General features: G+C 39.9%; 1 protein-coding gene across 4 annotated transcripts in view; it reads left to right on the forward strand.

Annotated features, from left to right (window-relative positions):
- srgap2 (SLIT-ROBO Rho GTPase activating protein 2) overlaps positions 1-20,621 on the forward strand; it is a 91,752-nt gene that overhangs the window by 63,405 nt on the left and 7,726 nt on the right. For all 4 annotated transcript variants that reach the window (XM_027144343.2, XM_027144346.2, XM_027144344.2 and 1 more), the window contains 13 exons: positions 1,478-1,693; positions 2,712-2,840; positions 4,753-4,974; positions 7,359-7,460; positions 7,967-8,164; positions 9,607-9,691; positions 12,310-12,337; positions 12,742-12,772; positions 14,506-14,566; positions 14,981-15,058; positions 15,274-15,408; positions 16,189-16,294; positions 18,180-18,404. In XM_027144343.2, the coding sequence (XP_027000144.2) occupies positions 1,478-1,693; positions 2,712-2,840; positions 4,753-4,974; positions 7,359-7,460; positions 7,967-8,164; positions 9,607-9,691; positions 12,310-12,337; positions 12,742-12,772; positions 14,506-14,566; positions 14,981-15,058; positions 15,274-15,408; positions 16,189-16,294; positions 18,180-18,404 (1,616 nt within the window). The remainder of the gene's footprint in view (positions 1-1,477; positions 1,694-2,711; positions 2,841-4,752; positions 4,975-7,358; positions 7,461-7,966; positions 8,165-9,606; positions 9,692-12,309; positions 12,338-12,741; positions 12,773-14,505; positions 14,567-14,980; positions 15,059-15,273; positions 15,409-16,188; positions 16,295-18,179; positions 18,405-20,621) is intronic.

Raw genomic sequence — 20,621 nt, forward strand, 5'->3', positions numbered from 1 at the left:
CCTGCCGATCCCGAATTCTCTTCATTTTTTAATAAATAATGACACAGCTAAGATAAGTATTCACTGCATCTTTTAAAAGGATGTATCAGCAGTGTAAGTGATGGAATTAGGGGTCATTAAAATGTCTTTTGGAGCCAGGGAATGATTGACGGTTCTGGCAATTATGTCATCTTGTTCTGTTACTGGCAAAGATTCCTCTCCAGGGAGTATTAGACAGCGGGGACATTCCGTTCATTTTTAGAATAAGAAAACCCCATGAGCCCCCATACTCCTGTCCGAATTCAAGCCATCAAAAGACATCTTTCATTGTTTGCCATAGATTCTTTTCTATTGGTCCAGTTTTCAGCTATTATAGTTATACAGTTGACCGGTGCCACGGTTACATCAATTCCAGTTCCAAAGGCACCGGAGAGATTGTCAACACAGATTGTCGGACTTGAACCAGACAGATATGTTAGCCCTGCTAGCTAGTATAGACTGACATTGTTGTGGTTGTGATTGTTCTTGGTTTTTAAGAAAGCACCATGCTAGAAGGAGAGGAAAACTATTTGATCGTGCATGCTCGAGTGCAAGCAAAAACAATTTGGGCAAATGATTCTGGAGCAGGCCTTGTATGTAAGTCATTATACTAAGCTGAGGCTGAAAGGGCATTGGCTCAAGCATATTTCCTGTTTCCTACAACCAAGCTGTCTGCGCTTACTCAGCCACCTGAACAAATTCTGCAGCGAGTACTAAAAAGCAAAGAATGGCTAGACTCGAACCAAAACAACGAAGGCAATAGTAGAAAATATCCATGCCTGTATATGTGAAATCTGTTTTCCTAAACACTGGAAACCTAAACGTCATAAATCTCACACACACTCTAATTTTATATGAATAAATCTTATATGTAGACTTTGATTAATATCTGATGGTTACAAACCTCTTTGGGTTTATATACTCATTTACTCCATGGTCATTCTGCGCACTGCATTTTACTATTACTTCATGTACTGTAAGTGACCTGCACCTTAAATATGTCATTAGCCATAACATAATTGCACTACATGTAACATATAATGTATTGCATATCAGGTGGCCAACATTACAACCTCACTCCAGGGTCCCCAGTTGAGTTATTGCCTGTGTGGAGTTTTGTCTGGGTTCTCATACTGGGTTCTATCTCCCAAATCTTGCTATTGGTCTTATTACATAATTGGTTAATTGTTCCTATGTATGATCCTGTCCAGGGTAAAATAGTTACTAGAAAGTGAGCAAGAGGGGCAACATTTGTGAATTACTGGCTAGTTAGTAGGACAGAGACCATAGCAACCAGCAGGATGTCTGGTCACTACCGTATAGCTGCAGTGAGGCATGTAAAAATGCCTGGCATCGCAAACATAGGATTGATACATGATATTCTTTCTAATTCAGTACATCGTCCCGTTAACATTTAGACATCACAGTGCTAACCGTGCTCTTCCGCTTTCTACTTCAGGTAATGAAGACGTACCACATGTACAACGCGGACAGCATCAATGCCGAGAGCAAGCTGAAAGAGGCTGAGAAACAGGAAGAGAAGCAGATGGGACGTGGGGTACGCCAGGAGGAGCGCCAAACACCACGCTCGCCTGACACGCTTGCCAGCGTCAGGCTTGACGACAAGCCTGTTCGCCGGAGCTCTGTGAAAAAGATCGAGAAGATGAAGGAGAAGGTGAGGACTTAAATAATAGAGAAGAGCTGAATTGATGACACTTGTGCTGGTGGTGGTGGTCGTTGAGGTGAAAGAAGCATCGTGTGGGTGGTAAAAGGGTGAAGGATGGAAAACTTGTTTGAAATAAGTGGTGACTGGTATAGTGCAAACCATGGTTCTGTATCAGGACATGCATTCACAAAGCATGTTGATCTTATTCTTGTTTATGATCTCATTCATAAGGAATACATTGTTGGTCTGCGATCAAATTTGCTCTCATTCCTCTCTTAAACTGCAGACAGTGAATAAGAATTCTCAGTAGGGCATAGTAACTGGTTTTACTTGGGGATACTTTAACGTCTGTCGGGTTATCTGATATCTTATAGAGCATACAGTCTTTGTGCACTTCTGACCACATCTCAGGTTATTCGGCTAGGCTTTTTTTAATAAACAGCCTTTTCAAGCTTATCCACAACACGTTGTGCTTAAATAGTATTGTCACTGGATTTATACCCTTCAGAAGATTATGAGTGTATGAGGTTGGTATCAGACTGATGCCACTATTACTATTGAATTGTGTATTTAGTTTGTTAGACCTGCATCTTCTTCCTGTGAACATCAGAATCAGAATATTTTATCACAAACATTGTAGAATTTAATGCTTTCCCTTCGACCTTGGACCACAAGGGTGACAATAAAGCGGTTTGGTGGTAATGGTAAAATGGTCAGGTTTGTTAGACCTCAGTTCCAACACCATCTGACAAGTTGATATGAAGGACAATCACAGCTGTCTAGAATGTCCTTTTAGAAAAGACAACTCTGTCCTTAACTTCATTCTGCAGGGTTAGAAAAGGACAGGGCATGGACAGAATTTGTGCTGGCAGCTTGAACATTTCTTTGTCGACTAGCAGCCATGAACCATTCAGAGACACCTGATCCACATTGCTAGTTACTGGCCCGAGTGGTTTAATGGCTCGTGTTCAATGTTCATTTTCTCTCTTTTCTTTTCATACCGCTTGCTTTCCATCTCCTTTTCCAGCGCCAAGCCAAATACACTGAGAACAAGCTGAAAGCCATCAAGGCAAGGAACGAGTACCTGCTGGCTCTGGAGGCGACCAACTGCTGCGTGTTCAAGTACTACATTCATGACCTCTCCGACCTCATTGACGTAAGTCCTCCTGTGCCTCGTCGCCATAGTTTCCTTGGCTTTTAGCCTACTAGTGCCTACAGATCATTTCTGAACACTGCATTAACACACACTATCATTAACTTATATACACTACGGCTATGATCTTTACTTGGCCGACACCCAAACAGCTCCCTGTAGTCATCTATAGTGCAGAAGACCTTTTAAATCCATATGTACTATAGTTCACTTAACCTGGAGCCATCTGATTATTTTTTTTCCTTCTATTTATATATTCAACTCCCCGCCCACTGCAGCCTGTTAATGGTGGCAGTCAGGAAACATTACTTATTGATTTTTAACTCAGTAAGCTTGTGGGATTTGTTACATTTTTTTCTTCGAATTTCTGAGTTCATGGATGATTTACTTTAAAAAAAATAATAATAAATTAAAAACACACACACACACACACACACACACACACACACACACACACACACACACACACACTCACACACACAATCCTGTATCATGACCTTATTTGGTCTTATTTCCTAACAGCTTCTTCATTTCCCAAACAAATTTCCAGAAATTTCTCCCATTATCCTTATTGTGAATGTGTACACAGACTTCTCTACGGTCACTGTTCAACAACAGGTCAAATAAATAAATAGCTTTTAATTTTACGTGTCCGCCGCTACAGATCTGTGGAAACCGTTCTAGGTTCGAGCCTGCTGGGTTTGTTTTTTAGCTCATGTACACTTAACCCTTTCCTTTTAACCCACCAGTTAATTTCTGGATTCGACTTGGTGCCTTGTCGATATCCATGAAGTTACATATTTATTCATTAAAAACCCACCCACATGATTTAACTCATTTTTTCAGTGTAATTTTAAAAAATATTACGGTATATCAGTCTCACAATATAAAATTTTTAGCCCCGAAATCTAAAATCGCTGTTGTCTCGTTTAAGTGGTTGTAACTGCTTCACTTATTATGTAGACCTCAGGCAACTCCACAGGGAAGCTCTTCGAACAGGGATTACTTCTTTTTCACCATGATCCTTAGATCCTCCTAGGGCTGAAGCTCATGATCAGAGCTGGTGACTACACCCAGGATGCCATGAATATGAATGATAGTTTTAAACGGTGCGTTCACTCGGTTTAGGGAGACCCGAGCATGCTGGGAAACATATGATCTATATAAAGATAATACAGTAGATGTAGAGGGTTTGAGCTCTGCTGAATGATCAAATAAGCTAAAGTTCACCAGGCTGCATCTCTGTGGTGTTTATGTACGCGGTCTTTGTGTTTTAATTGCCTTTTGTTCAAATAAATAATGCACTACTTCCTGAATATAATAAGACCATACAGGAACCAGTGCAATAAAACCTTCCAAATCTGTCTGTTCTGAGTATGCTGTTGTATATTTTAAGGCAATGCAGCTATGCCCTGTTTCAAACAAATATGTTTTCTTGTAAAGTTTCTTTCTCGTTTATCTAGAAAATCCTTCGTACCCCATGGGTTTGAAAGTTTTGTGTGGGTTGATTTCCTGATTGTGGTGACATTTAGCCCTTTTTAACTGTTGAAAAATGAAAGTTCCACCACTGAATGTAAGAAAACATGGGTTTTAAATGAAATGTTTTCAAAGTGACTTTCACAATCACAATCTGATCTCCTGATCTCATTGAAAATAAAGAACACAAATGAGAGAGTGTAATTTTCTTTTCTTCAACCTTTACTTACGGTTAAAATGTCTTCACTTTACAGAAATGTTTGTGTCGTTACATCATTGGGACGCAATGGCAACACGTGACCTTCGTTCTACATCCATGTGTAGCAAAACTCTAGGACTCTCTGGCCAGCCTGTACATTGTGCATTGTTTAATTAAAGCATTTTGAGTAAATTCCCTGAATTTGCTTATTGTTTCTTTTTGCTCATTTCTCTTGTTCAGTGCTGTGACCTGGGCTACCATGCCAGCTTGCACCGGGCTCTGCGTACCTACCTCTCTGCTGAGTTTAACGTGGAGACGTCCAAGCATGGCGGCCTAGAGACGATCGAGAGTGCAGCTGAGAACCTGGAGGCTCAGGCTGACAAACAGAGACTAATGGAGACCTACAACAACATCTTCTGCCCTCCCATGCGCTTCGACTTCCAGTCTCATATGGGGGACCAGGTAAATCTACGCACGTGCAAATTGAGTGTTTGAAAGCGTCACACGTTATAGCTGTTTGTTTGGGGTTGGAATGACTTTTTGGATCGAGGCTAGGAGGTGTAACAGCACTGTCGCCGTGTGTTTAGTCCGGATTTCTTATTGCAGTTCTGTGACTTCAAAGCGGCTTGTATGCCTGAATCCCTCTGTTCTAATCATGCTAATTATTTACTCGTCCTGCAGCTGTAAACAAACAACAGCATGAAGGCATTTCTTTATAAACACATCTGCTGGACATTTATAGATTTCGTTGCTTCTGCCAGATTTCTATTTGCCAAGAAGGCAAAGGCAATGTAAGTGAGCAAAGTTGTGTGTTTTTTTTTTGTTTTTTTTAATGTATCTATTGTTCTGTCTCTCAGTAGGTTTCCAAACAGCGCCTCATACACACAGGAATGAAATGTATGGCCAGGTTTATCAGCCATGTAACAAGTTCTCATGAGTTGTCAGTGGTTTGTTATTGAAGAAAGAGAGGTTGTAGAGGTTTCTACTACCGCCTGTCAAAAACCGTGAGAAACTCAGACAGATAACAGAAGTGCTGTTCTTTTCTGTACTTTTGCTCTTTATGCAAATAACCAATGATTTTCTCTTCTGCATTGAGGCTTTGTGAAACCTCAGTGCTCAGATATGTGTGTGTGTGTGCGTGTGCGTGTGCGCGTGTGCATGTGTGTGTGTAAGGGCCTTGCAGCTTTTTGGTCTAATGCAGTGTATTTGACCCCATCTGTGACTGCCTAACCTGTCCCACAGGGAGACAGGGCCACGATATGATGGCCAGATGTTCCCCGTGTGTGTGTGTGTGTGTGTGTCTGTGTGTAAGAGAAACTGGTGAGAGTCGTACTCTCTTTCTGCAAGCATGATTCAGTGCACCTTCAAAAACAAGAACAAACAAAATGGAGAAGAAGAATATTTGTGTTTCTAGCTTAAATGTAAAAGTACACAATGGTTACGTTTATCATGGAATAACTGCTATGTGCTTTCATTCTCTGTTGGTGGAACGGCAGTTTTTCAATTAAACAAAACAGTATTTGTACAGTTTTTTTCTAAACTCACTCCAGTAGGTTTATACAGAATATTGTATAATATCCAGTAGGTTTATACAAGAGGCTTGATGCTGTGGCACATGCTACTTTTTCCCAATCCTGCCTTTTTAGGAAATAATTTTTTCTACTCACCAAAATAATCAGCTTGAGCAGAGGCTAAACGCTATATGTTAGTTTCTAAATTCAGGAAAACGGATGTGGACATTTTATTAAACTGAGCTACAGTACAACACTTAAACTAGAACAATCCTGTAGAGTTTTAACCTGCATCTTCCAAATTAATGTAAAATCCCTGTTCAGAATAAAGCTCTGTTAATCCAATAGGGGGGAAAATAGAGCAACTCGGCTGCTAAACACACACGCTAGCGGTCTTTTAATTGTATCTGAAATCTAAAATGAAACAGTTGAAGCTGTATCCATTTTCCTAAAAGAACTTTCACATCAGAAGAAAAGAATACTTAAACCCAAATTTAAACCCAAACTTAAACCCAAATTTTGTCTGTACATTTTAGATGAATTAAAAATATATATATAAATATATATATATATATATATATATATATATATATATATATATATATATATATATATATATATATATATATCAGTACATTACACCACAGTTTCTTCACATATCCCAGCTTTCTAGGTCGGGGTCAGCATGGCATCAGCCATTATGCAGCACTCTTGGAGGGTTGGGGGCCTTGCTCAGGGGCCCGGCAGGGGCAGCTTGACGGTGCTGGGCTTGAACCCATATCTTTTCAATCAACAACCCAGAACTTTACCGCTGCCCCATTTCAGAGCAATTGTTAATGTTTTTTAGCTTGGTATTCTTCTAAAGTGATTATATTTTATTTCTTTTTATTTCTTTTTTTTTTTTATTTTTTGAGGTCTGGTCCTCATACACTGGACAAGGAGTCATTGTAATGTCATGCTTTATACACAGGCTGATTATGTGCTTTGTTACCATTAAATACTATATAGAGTAAAAGTTAAGATGATTGGCTGTAGAAAACTGGGCCCTAATGCAAGCATGTCCTGGGACTGGACAAATGTATTGGAGCTTAGAATTAGTCTATTGCTGCAGAGATATTTGACATTTGAATATATATATAATATAAAATGAAACAAGTTGTCATTATGAAGATCTTCTAATATTTCTATTCCTTTGTGCTATAATTGCAAAAATTAGAAGGAAAATTATAATATAGAAAATTAGAAAATAATCTCTCTCTCTCTCTCTCTCTCTCTCTCTCTCTCTCTTTTCTATTATTTTTTTTTCTTTCTTTCTTTCTTTTTTTTTTAATAAAGATGGGCTACATGTGTGCTCAGCAGCCACTGCAGGTAGAACTTCTGCAGAGGTGCCAGCAGCTCCAGTTTCGTCTTTCCACACTCAGGATAGAGAATGAGGAGGTAAATGCACGCGCACACACACACAAGCGCGCGCGCACACAGACGCGCACACACACTCATGCACACACACACACATGCACACACACATACACACGCGCACACACGCACACACACTCGTGCACACACACACGAGCACGCACACACACACACATGAGCACACACACTCGTGCACACACACACGAGCACGCACACACACACATACACACACACACAAAAGTCTCCAGCAAAAACATTTTTGACTCATACTATAAGAGACTGTATATTCTCTTGAAACATTCCTCCTATGCTGTCATTCTAGTCTCACACCACGCACCTGTTTATTCTCTGCTATAAATCATTACAGGTTCTGTTAGTGATCGTTGATTGTTGTAATAACCTCAGGCACATAAATGATATTTTAATTTTTTTTTTGTTGTTTTCTTTTTTAAACGTAATTTGCTTCTAGTATAAACAGATAGACTGTATATTTGCATGCATTACTCCATCTCCCTTTTCCTCTTGTTTAGGTGAAGAAGACCATGGAGGCGACTCTGCAGACCATCCAGGACATGGTGACCATCGAGGACTTTGATGTGACTGACTGCTTTCACCATAGCAACTCCATGGAGTCAGTAAAGTCTACGGTGTCTGAATCGTTCATGAGCAAACCGAGCCTTGCCAAGAGACGAGCCAATCAGCAGGAGACTGAGCAGTTCTACTTCACGGTGAGACTCAGATGGATGGGTGGATGGATTGGATTAGATTAAATTAGAAGTTTAGATTGGATGGACAGATGGATCGATTGGATTGAAAGATGGCTGGATTAAATTAGATTGACTGGATGGTTGGATTGATTAGATAGATGGATAGATTGGATTAGATTAGATTGATTGGATGGACAGTTGGATTGATTTGATAGATGGATGGATGGATAGATTGGATTAGATTAGATTGATTTGATGGACAGTTGGATGGTTGGATTGATTTGATGGATGGATGGATTGATGAATGGATGGATTCATTGGATTTAAAGATGGATTGATAGATTGGATTAGAATGGGTGGATGCATTTGATTTGATTGATGGATTGATGAATCAACAGTTTGATTGGATTGATGGGTGGTTGGATTAAAAAACTGATTGGATGGATGGATGGATGGATGGATGGATGGAAGGATGAATTTAAACACAGCCTTTCATAAGGCTTCCTTTCACACAGACGTTTTATTATTTATTATTATTTCCACCTTCATTATATTATATTTCCACCCTCATGTTGAAACTTTTACATTCATATTACCTTTTAATTTTGTTGTTGTTGTTGCTGCATCTTGGTGTTTTATTGGTGTGTTATTAGACACGTGTGTGTGAGACAGGATTCAGTTTTGGTCTCTCTGGGATGTTAAATTGCAGCTATAAAAAAAGGTTTTTACTCAATCAGATAGTTATTCATTGTGATCTACGTCATTTCTACTAACCGCTCTTCAATTACAGTAATTATCACTCTTTATTTCAGATCTGTGTCATTCACAAATTTTGTGTCCAAACGTGATAACCGAGGTATTCTTGAGGAAGCCGAGGTTTATACGAATGCGAAAGGTTTCGGTGTTTCGGCTGGCAGTGTGGCAAACAATATAGACTAAAGATACATTGATAAGATGGAGGGGTGATTTTAACTTTGATATAGAACAAGGTTCTTTCTCTCTAACATTGTACCACCTGCCAACTTCCTATTTTCACTTCCTCTTTCCTCCTTTTATGGCCTCCTTTCTCTCCTGACATTTTCTCTCTCTTGTGTGAGAGTATGACATTCAGTCAATAGAGACGATTTTCATATCGTCTGTCATTTATAATTCTCTCTCTCTCTCTCTCTCTCTCTCTCTCTCTCTCTCACTCACACTTTCTTTCCCTTTGAGATACGTTGTGTGTCTTCTGAGAAATGAGCTGTCAGGGTCCTCAGTGCCCTCAGCTCTTTAATGTTTACATCAGCCAGTGTGTTAGACGTGTGGCGAGAAACGCACAAATAATAAAAGGCAGATGAAAATGAGCGAAAGATTAGATCTAGAGAGCAGGGGGGAAAAGAGGACACAACGTTTCCAATGTAGACAAATAACGGAGATGGATGGTGAAAGACAAATAGATGACAAGTCAGCATTCTGTGTTTCAGAAACTGAAGGAGTTCCTAGAGGGCAGGAACCTCATTACCAAACTGAAGGCCAAGCACAACCTTCTCCAGAAGACCCTGGGAGAGAGTAAGTTATCTAGCTGTGTGTGTGTGTGTGTGTACGTGTGCATATGAATGTTTCTGATTAGAGATAGAATGCTATAGCATGAGTCAGACAGAGGATAGAGAAACAGTGAAGTTCTCTCGAAACTCTGTACATCGGAGCATTTTTCTTTTAAAGTAATTTGTTAAAGCAAATAAACACAACTCGCTCCTGTTCCCGGGAATGAGCAACAGAGGTGAAATGTCGGGTATCACACTCCAAGTGGAGACTGGAAGGACAAGGAGGTTTGCATGTGTGAGCTTGTGCGTATGCGAGAGCACGTCTCCGAGTGCACGTGTGTGTCCGCGAGTGCATCTGTGTGCAAGGGCATCTGCACATACGAGGCTGTGCAAGTGTGTCTGCATGGGTGTGGCTGTGTGCAAGTGTGCTCGAGCGTGTGCGCAAGCTAAGCTCTAGAACACGTCGTCAGTGATATTTATCGGTTTCATTTTATTTATCACAATCTACAGAAACATGATATTCACGTTACATAAAGTACGCAAAATTGCAAACTGAGTCTTTGTAAGACACATTTTTATGGAAAAAATATATTTGTGTGTCGAATAGTGAACATGGCAAAAATGTTCCTGCTATTTGGCCACATTCCTTAAAGAAACGTATCATTTTATTTTTATTTCAATTTATACATTACAGTTCAGTTTGTCTCTATATATAATACGCAGTACGAGTCCATACTATGTGTAATGTACATCTATTTACATTTTTATCTATATACATTATGCTTATGTGCATTCTTGTACATAAGTATCTTACAGTGTGTATTTCTTCTTCTTTTTTTTTCTAATTCTTTTCAGGGGTGTTGTGTATAAGGGTCTTTTTACACCTGGTCACTTCATGTGTTTTCTCTGATCCGATAGCTATCAGATTTGTTAAAACTGTTCAATTTACATTAGGCCACATAAACGCGTCTCGGCGAATCGGATATCAATCCGATCTTTCTACTCCTGCCCAAAATGCAAATATATTTTACATCATTTCCAAGGTAATTGGAATGGAACACGCTTTGGTGTATGCGGTTGCTACAAAAAACAGCATTTACTGTTTGCTGCATTTTCGCTGGTGGCAGCAGTGCATTTTAAGACCCAACGAGACACCTGGGTGAAAGATCGGAGCCAGCGCTGGTGGGAAAACATGTTTGTTTCTGGCGCGATGTACGACTCGCGAGTCACCTGCGAGTGACGTTCTTCCGTTTGGGAGTTTAGCGCTGACATATGTGACTTGAACAACCACATGCATTTACACCTGTCCAGTTACATCTGAAATGCGTCCCAGACCTCCTCCTGAAGTGGTTTGAACGATCGGATTTATATCTGTCTCGAAACCGTTTCGGATGGCATTTAGACCTGGTCTTTATACCATCGGATAGCTATCGGATCACAGAAAACGCATGAAGTGACCAGGTGTAAAAAGCCCTAAATGTTCTGTAAACTTTGTTGTATTATATACAAGGACAGTAAAGTTTCTTATCTCCATTAAACCTGTGACAGGCGAGGGTTATTACATCATAAAATACAACGGCCAATCGTGTTGCTATATGCAAATGTAGATCATGCAAACTCTTCAACAGTCACACTCTAGACATTTGGACTCTAGTTTGTGTGTGTGTGTGTGTGTGTGTGTGTGTGTGTGTGTGTGTGTGTGTGTGTGTGTGTGTGTGTGTGTGTGTGTGTTTGTGTGTGTGGTAAGAAATAGTGACGGAATTTGAAGAGAAAGGAAGTTATAGAAGAGTGAGATATTTAAGGAGAGGCAAGATTTCATCTCCCGTCTCTCTGTTTTTCTGTCTCGCCTCCCACTCTCATTCTTCCAGCCCTACCGTGTCAGCAGGGAGGATTTTAGATAGCGTAGACTGAAACAGATGGAAAAAGACAGAAAAAAGTTGTTCCTACTGTTAGGATCCTCCAGTGTGTAACGAGCACACTACACAGCAGTGTATTCCTTACGGCTACACAAGTGGAGATGGTAATGACGGATGTTATTTGCGAGCTTGTCGTGGAATCGGGGGTAGATTACTGCAAGAGAGTGAGAAAGAGAGAGTGAAGGAGATGCTTGGGTACTTGCTGAATTAGACCCTGAAGATGCTGCATTGCATTCTGGGTGATTAAATTGATGCATGTCAGCTCGATGTGTTAAAGAACGTTCTTTTTAATTTGGAAGCACCTGTGTGTATTAAAGCGTACTAATTAAGGATGAACCTAGCTCATCATTGCGTGACTAAACTGTGTGTGTGTGTGTGTGTGTGTTGCTTAGCATTCATTCTGCATCATGGGTGGGGTATGTGTGTAAAGGGTTATGTGGGCATGTCTTCTTTTTCTTTTCTTTTTTTTTTTCTTTTTTTTTCTTTTTTTTGGCAGCTATGTAGAATTTGTGAGAATAGGGTGGGTCTTTTTTTTTTTTTTTTTTTTCCTCCCCCATTTTCTCCTAAAAGTGATGTGGATCTGAAAGCAGAAACCCCACAGGAGGGAGAGAGGAAGAAGGGAGAAAAAGAGATCAGACCATTCTGCTGCAATCATGTTTAGCTAACTCTCTCTCTCTCTTCCTCTCTCTCTCTCTCTCTCTCTCTCTCTCTCTCTCCCCCCCTCCAGGTCAAAAGACTGACTATTGCCTTGCCAGGTAGGTGCGGCGCACGCATAATAATGAATCTCAGTAGTAGCATAATATCAGCCAGATGTTTTCTTTTAATGTCTAGTTTATATCGTAAATATTTCGTCTAGACGTAATCATGATTTATTTAAAGCAGCTGATTTACACATTATGGACCAGGGAAATAGGACGAGGCCACACGGCAGCACTTTTATTAATTTATTCATTTATTTGATTTTATTTATTTATTTTGCGTTAGCCTCTGGTCATGTGTGCTGGTGTGTGTGTGTGTGTAAAAATAGGGTTTGTCTCTAGAGGATAATTTGTAGTGGTTAAGGGCTATACACGCTTGTGCATGTGTAGAAAAATGGGAGCAGCTTGGAGTGAAAATGATCACCATCCGTCTCTGTCTCTCTCTTTCTCATGAACAACAGTGGACGGAGGAACTCGACCGCGAGGACACAGGTAATATCCGACTGTATGTGTGTGTGTGTGTGTGTGTGTGTGTGTGTGTGTGTGTGTGTGTGTGTGTGTGTGTGTGTGTGTGTGTGTGTGTGTGTGTGTGTGTGTTTGGCAGATGAGCTCACACAGTCACAGTCCCCCGTTGAGACCATTTGCTCCACCTGTGCTTTCTTTTCTTTGCATGCCTCACACTAATCCTTGTTGTTCCTATTCAAACCTGAACACATACTGTTACACCTCCTGTACCACTGAAAACACTGCTGCTTTCCAAAGCCTGCAAAAGTCCCTAACCGAGCCTGGAATTAAATCCCCACAGACACACATACATCTCAGAGTGGCAATGTGTGTTCACGCTCTGTCTCCATGCTCCGGCTCCCTGTCTTCCCGTCAGTACATTTTGCAGGATTCATTAAACTCCTTTGCGTCTGTAGAAGCAAACAAAAGAAATGAATCAAATCTTTCATTTGTGTGTTGAATCTGAAGCTCAATGTTCATGTCGCCCCCTAGGGTTGACATAAATCTATTACACTGGACTTCATTTTAATGCAGTCAAGAAAGGATCTAAAGTCTGTAAGGACTGTATGGGGACTAATGTAGAGGATTTGATTTATAATATGTAAGCTCACAGAGGACAATGAGACAAGTGATGAGTTCTGTGGCTGTATATATAGGCAGTACAGAAGGAAAAAAAAAACCTTAAACCACTCGAGTATTGGGTCCATCACAAACCACCAAAACTATCTCCTATAGATGTTTAACGGCACAGAGAAGGCAATTAAATAATCAAAAGATTCACATTTTCAATTTTCTGCTCAACAAACCAGTCAGTGAGGACCGGATTGTAGAAACACGCTAGCTAAAATCTTATTTTAAAAAATAAGATCATTTTAAGAATCCCTCAATCTCAATGGGATACCTGAAACTTCAGATCGTCTAATTACAGATGTTTGTCTAATAACAGATGTTTGTCTAATAGCTAATAATTCCTGGCTAATAATGCAAATTCGAAACTAGGATAAATTGGTGGATTATAGTCTATTATTTAGTAGCTCACAGAATAAATAAAAATAAAAACCCAACAGTTTTTTCGTGCCCCTGTTACAGTTCATTGCCACATGATTACACTCTTCTCCTCACTTGATTGGCTGTCAGTCACTGTATATTCTGACTACTGTCAGACGTCACCTAAGCTGCCAGGTGATGTACATGTACGAATGCCCCCCCCCCTTAATTTATCAGAAAATAGATGCTCAGATCTGTAAAAGAGCACCGTTGCCACATGTTGCCACATATCCCCTGTCAGAAACGAGTGAGGTTCTATACATCCAGTATGTGCAGGCATTAAAGCCCATACGCTCTGCCTGAATCGAGCCAGTGTGTGTATGAGTGTGTGTCTTGGCGTGACCCCCACCGAGCCTAACGTGCCCCAAATTCCATTTCGATCAGCCATTTCCGCTTTACCCAAACAAATAAAAGGAAGCTGTGAAAAGAAGCGGTCTCCTAGCAACCACCACGTTCAGTAGCCCCCTTTTCCCCCCTGTGGATTGGGAGCATGCAGCTTTTTTCCTTTCCTGGTCTGAAACCTCTATCCCTCCACAAATATTATTGCTCTTTTAATGCCAGGAGTTTTTCAACAGGAGCCTTTTATAAAGATATTTTTTCTAAATATTATTGGTTGAAAACTGTTCTCTTATTCTGACTCGTCTTTTTTATACTGTTGTTCTTAATTTACTCAGGAATCCGTTCAGGTCATACCGCTGATCGTAGAGAGCTGTATTCGCTTCATCAGCCGACATGGTAAAAATCTGTCTCTCTCTCTCTCTCACACACACACACACACACACACACACACACACACCCTGGTCTTGCTCTTGGCTGTAAGCCCTGCAGCTCCTGTTCCTCTCCCTGTCTAAGCGAACAAAATGTTCACTACGCGTCATTAATCACAGTGTCTGCTCTGTAAAGCAGAACCGTTTAATACAGTAGCTCATAAATTTTCATTCAGAACACTGCAATAAGCAGCGGTTTGGCTTCAATACACAGTCCTGATCAGTCCTAATCAATCTTTCTAAGTGAAAGACGTTTAGTTAAAACTGCGGAAGCTCTTATCTAAAACATGAACTCCTTATTGAGGTAAAGTTTGAATGAAGAAGGGCTTCCTGTGTTTATAACTCGTAAAGGCGACTAACATGATGTCACTTTGTCTGGCAGGCCTGCATCATGAGGGTATCTTCCGAGTGTCTGGCTCTCAAGTGGAGGTCAATGACATTAAGAATGCCTTTGAGAGGGGTAAGATGATCTAATCCGTGACTCTGCCATCCCTTTATTTTCTGGAGCTCTCAGCATTATGAAATGGATGAGTCACTATGTTCAGCTGCCAAAACGAATCTCGGCTCTTTTACTTTGTCTCTAACACACAATCTCTCTCTCTCTCTCTCTCTCTCTCTCTCTCTCTCTCTCTCTCTCTCTCTCTCTCTCTCTCTCTCTTTCTCTCCCTCTCTCAGGTGAGGATCCTCTGGCCGGAGATCAGAACGATCACGACATGGACTCCATTGCCGGTGTACTTAAACTCTACTTCAGAGGCTTGGAACACGCTCTTTTTCCCAAGGAAGTCTTTCATGACCTCATGGCCTGTGTCTGTGAGTGCACTCACTTCACTTCACTTCCTCACACTGCACACTGTTTCAGATTCTATTCACTTATTCACTCCATAATATTTTCATACACGCATGCAAAAAGAAATCCACACTGAGATGTTTAAGATCTTGTGTAACTACTGTAAGGCATCTCACCTCTCCTGCATCCTACAATGTTTAGCTGCTACTTGTGTTCTGTCATCATCGACTCTTTCATATTAAACACCAAGTTAAACCCTAATATGCATAATAAAGGTTTATGCTTCACACTAGCATGGAGCGTATGGGCAGTGTAGCAGTACTAATAAAGTTTAGTCTGATTTTTCCTGTACATTTGAGACTCTCTAGAACTGTGAGATACAGCTAGCTGATCGTTTCAGCTTGCTAGCTTAGAATATAGTGTTTTACATCATCAATAATGTGCGTTCTCTTGTCAAAATCAAGCCATTAAGGCACAAAAATACAGTGAAAGTGAACAACACCTCTTTCTTCATCATCTTCTTCTTTTTTTAGCACCAGCTTTCATCTAGGCAATGCTAAATCTTGACTATCATCCATCATTCACTAGTTTCTCACCAAACGACAGAATAATGAATTCTGTACATTCTGAGAAAGAAACAAATAAAGAACAAACCAAACAACATATAGTAGTAGTATAATTTAAAAAAAATAAAAAAAAGAACATTTAAATGTACATACAAAAGTAGTCATTGAGTTTTTTTTGGAATGAGAGTATATGAGGCACTGTGTTAAAGTCTAACTGTCCTGATCGTGTCCCTGCAGCCATGGAGAACCTTCAGGATCGAGCCGCTCACATCCGCAAGGTCCTGCTGAATCTTCCCACCAACACCCTGGTCATCATGCGATACCTGTTTGCATTCCTCAACCAGTAAGTGCTTCCGCTGGTTTACCATCAGCTCCTGCTTCTGGTTTATTGGAGCTTATTCTCAATCAGAACTATCGCAGATGTTTTGTACATTTGGGCCAGGTTTAAAAGCTGTGAAGTCTGCAGGGATATTTGGCAAATGAGGTCAGCATTTCAAGTCTGCGGTTCGTTTGTGATTTAGAGGCGAAGCTGAAGCCAGATTCTGCTGGGATTGTTAAACCTGTGAGCTTTTCGTTTGGTGGACCACAGCTAATCTTAGCTTCACTTATTTCTTTGCTTTATATAATCTTTTCATTTCACAAGGATTTTTAGTATAACGTATACTATATCTGCCAACTTCAGTTCTTTGTAACGCTTCCATTCCTCTTTCCTGCTTTTCTACGGTCAGAATGAATTTAAAAAAAAAAAAAAGTTCTAATATGGTTTAGGACGGCATGTGTTCTTGGAAGTGTGTGGTTTCCCCGTTGATAAAAGCTGCTTCAGGCCAGATATCGTGGCAGATAAAGGGATTTAGGTACAGTATGGTGTCGCTTTCAGGCTGTTTGTAATGTTTTCTAGATGAAAGAGTCCTCTGTTTGCTCCACTATAATTGTCCAGTCATAGACTAGCTCTGTTAAACTGTAGTTTTTTACTTATAATATAATTTCAGTCTCGCGTTCCTATTGAGATATACATAATTTGAATAATTAGGTGTATTTCTGATTATTCAAGTGTAAAAGCTGCTGAGCGTGCGCCACAGAAAGGTGTGCGAAAACCAAACCTTCCAGAGAGTAAGTGTTGTGCTGGCGGAAATGCCTTGTCGATCTGAGAATGACCAGACTAGTTTGAGCTGACAGGAAATCTACGATGAAATACAGACCTATAAGCACTCATTGCAACCGTGATGAGTAGAAAAGCATCTCAAGTTGCACAACACACAACAAACAACACTTCCCAGTGCAGAAATAGTGAGCCTCTGGTGAGGATTTGACGTTTGGTGAGTGGGCATGTACACCCGCTTTTAAATAAATGCAGTCTAATCAGCCTTGTGCTTCTGATCACTTCCGAACATATGGTCTAGCCTTAAATGTGACCTATTATGGGCCAGGATAAAGTGCAAAAGATTAAAAGGAACAAAGTAAGCAGATCCCTGTGAACTGGTTGTACCGCTCATAAATCCTGACCCGAACGTCTCCATATGGATTTGTTTGACCCCAGTGCCCTAGCCGCCTCCTCCCTTGTGTGTCTGATTGACTACAGCTCTGTCTGACTCATGGTCTTGTCACAGATCATGATAACGCTATAGCACGCTGTGGGATAGTGAGAAACGTGCTAAACGAGGGTTATTTCCCCATGGACGATCCCACAGCGTCGTCTCTGCCTCAGGCCTAATGAACTTTCATAGACAAGGACAAGTGCTTGAAAAAAGTGGGTGGTGTCTCTTTAATCTGGGACATGTGCTGATGTACTGTATACAATAACCCACATTCTGTGACAGTGACAGAAGGTTTTGTATGTTTTAACACACACATACAGTATGTGTGTATTTAATGGATTTAGAGATCTAGTCAACAGAGTGCTAAAAAAAAAGAAATTGGGACAGACATCTTTCTTTCTTCTTTTCTTTTCTTTTCCTTTCTTTTCTTTTGTCTGTCTGTCTGTCAATTTAACCAAGCAGGAAACTTTTTTTTTTTTATTCAGATTTTTTCCCCCAACTAGTCATAATAACAAAATTTCCTCGACACTTTTTCTAATTATTTTATAAAAATATTTTATAAAAAGCATCTTATTCATTTATTCACTTCTCAGGAAAATATAAATAAGATTGTTTTATGCTGAATCTGAAGCTGAAGTATTTAAGCTGAATCTGAAGATAACATTTTTTCATATCTATAATGTTTTTATGTAGTTTGTCCCAGTACAGTGAGGACAACATGATGGACCCCTATAACCTGGCCATCTGCTTTGGCCCCACACTCATGTCTGTGCCTGAGGGTCATGACCAGGTCTCTTGCCAGGCCCATGTGAATGAACTGATCAAGACTATCATCATCCACTATGAGAGCATCTTCCCCGGGCCACGTGAGCTCGAGGGCCCTGTGTATCAGCGTGGAGGGGCCCCTGAAGAATACTGGTGAGCTCTTATTTTGGTTCTATATTTTCAGGCAGTTGCTTTTGCTTTAGGAAATGTTTGAAGGCTTATTAAAGTTCTTCAGATTTGACAGAGTATTTTAAAGGCTTTAATTTTAGCATTACATCCTATTTGAACTGATTAAAAGGGGAAAGATTGGAGATAAAAATATCTTGTGCTGGTTGGAAGCTGTTTGATTATTTTAAAGGTCAAAATGAAAAGCTTGATCTGAAAATCTGAAAATAAAGCCACCTGCTTTATATTCCACAAATAAACTATTTCCGTTACTCAAACGTGCAAATGAGCAAACATTTTAATATTAAATTCTATTATTATTATTATTATTATTATTATTATTCTTTGTTTTCTTTTTGGCCTTGTTCGGAGATCACACAGTGAATCACATAGTTTACATATTAGATTTGGCCCAGGTTTTATGCCGGATGCCCTTCCTGGGCTTATTACCGGCACTGCTATTCAGCGAGAGCGCTGAATCCTTCCGCTGGACACACCAGGGGGCTACATTTAATATATTTTTTCTAAAATATTAACATGTAAAAAGTCCAGTAGCAGCAAATAAAGACAAGTAAATAAAAATAAAAACCTATAGTAAGTCACTCCTCAGTTTGTATGTTTTCACCCTGCCATACATGAGAGATATTGTACAGTCTAATGTCCGGGGGGACAAAACAGTTCCTCAGTAGTGGAGCAGGGGGCATTTTCACTGCTACTGTCCAACCACAGAGCCTGCCCTCCTCACCAGTCTGTCAGTCGTGCCACATCTCTCTCTCTCTTTTTATTTTTTTCTCTCAAATGGGCCAATCTGACTGAAATGAATTTAATATTCTGTCCATATTTTGCTAGATTGTATACCTACTTTCTAGCCAGAATTCTGATGCACTGTATACATGACTGTCAGTCACTGAAATAAATACATCTTGAGGTAAAAGGATCTAAAACAGAAGTACGGAGCTTAACTAACACGAATCCCAGATACCCATTTAAAGCTAGATCTCTTTAGTAGCACAGATGCACAAATAACCATCAGGCTGTGCCACTTATCATAACATCTCCAATGCACGGTTTTGGACAGAGACCAGATCTGTTTGTATGCTGTGGAAGGAAATGGGCTCAAAGTGCCGACTCGTGCTAGTTAAAGACGCTGAAGTTGGATGGCATGAATCAGAATTTAAATGCCTTTGAAAATTATGGATTTAAAAACATATTTGGCCTTTTTTGACAAAGGTAGTAAATAGGAGAAAATATATATATTTTATTGAAGATTCTTTAGTATTCATTAAACAACTTGATGTATTGATTGATTTATGCCACTGGAGAAAAAAAATACAATCCAGATTTTTTATTTCCATGAACGAAGGTTTACTTCACTCCAGCTTTGTTTAGGAAATTCGTTTAGAAGGACGTAAAATACGACGTCGACCTTTTAAAAGGTAAAGTGTAGCATCTACTGGGCATTAAGATGAAAATCAGGGATCTGTTGACTTTTGTTTGAAAAAGAACCGTTCGGTCTGAGTCGTGAAATCTGAACGATCGCTTTACATAAAGAGCTTTTACATGAAAGGAACAGACACACATCCATTTACATTTGAGTGGGTATGTTTGTGTACCCTTAGGACAATACCTTGTGTTATGTTTCACAGATGTTTCCTCCTTATTTCAATATACGAGGAGGAAAAGAAAAAAACGATCTGCTCTCGACCCGTTTATATATGAAGTGTCTTCTTATTAGATTTATTACCTTGTTGTGCCAAAAACAGATACACATTTTAATACTTGGGTATAAAGAACTATAAGAAACATTTCACTTTGGTCGGTATAAAGAAGTTCATGTCTTAAAATACACTTGAGTAACTAAACCGATTTCTGGATACATGGGTTACAGATGGGACGCGCATTTATTATTTTGCCGGAAAAATTATTCTAAGGTGCTAATTTGTCTGAATACTACAGACTAACATATGATTATAAACGTTATCTCTCTCTCTCTCTTTCTCTCTCTCTCTCTCTCTCGATTCCTTAAGTTGCTGCTATTCCAAACAAGTGGCCATTTCCCATGAGCTTTGCCAAGAGCTACATTATAATCCCAAAGACCCAATTAGCACTTCATCCTTCCAACTCCCAGCGTCCCTCACTCCCTCACTCCCATCCTATGAAACACTGCCTTTATTAGTCCTGGTTGTCTGCATAGTAAATCACATG

Source organism: Tachysurus fulvidraco, chromosome 2 (assembly GCF_022655615.1).
Source record: "Tachysurus fulvidraco isolate hzauxx_2018 chromosome 2, HZAU_PFXX_2.0, whole genome shotgun sequence".
Lineage (NCBI taxonomy): Eukaryota > Metazoa > Chordata > Actinopteri > Siluriformes > Bagridae > Tachysurus > Tachysurus fulvidraco.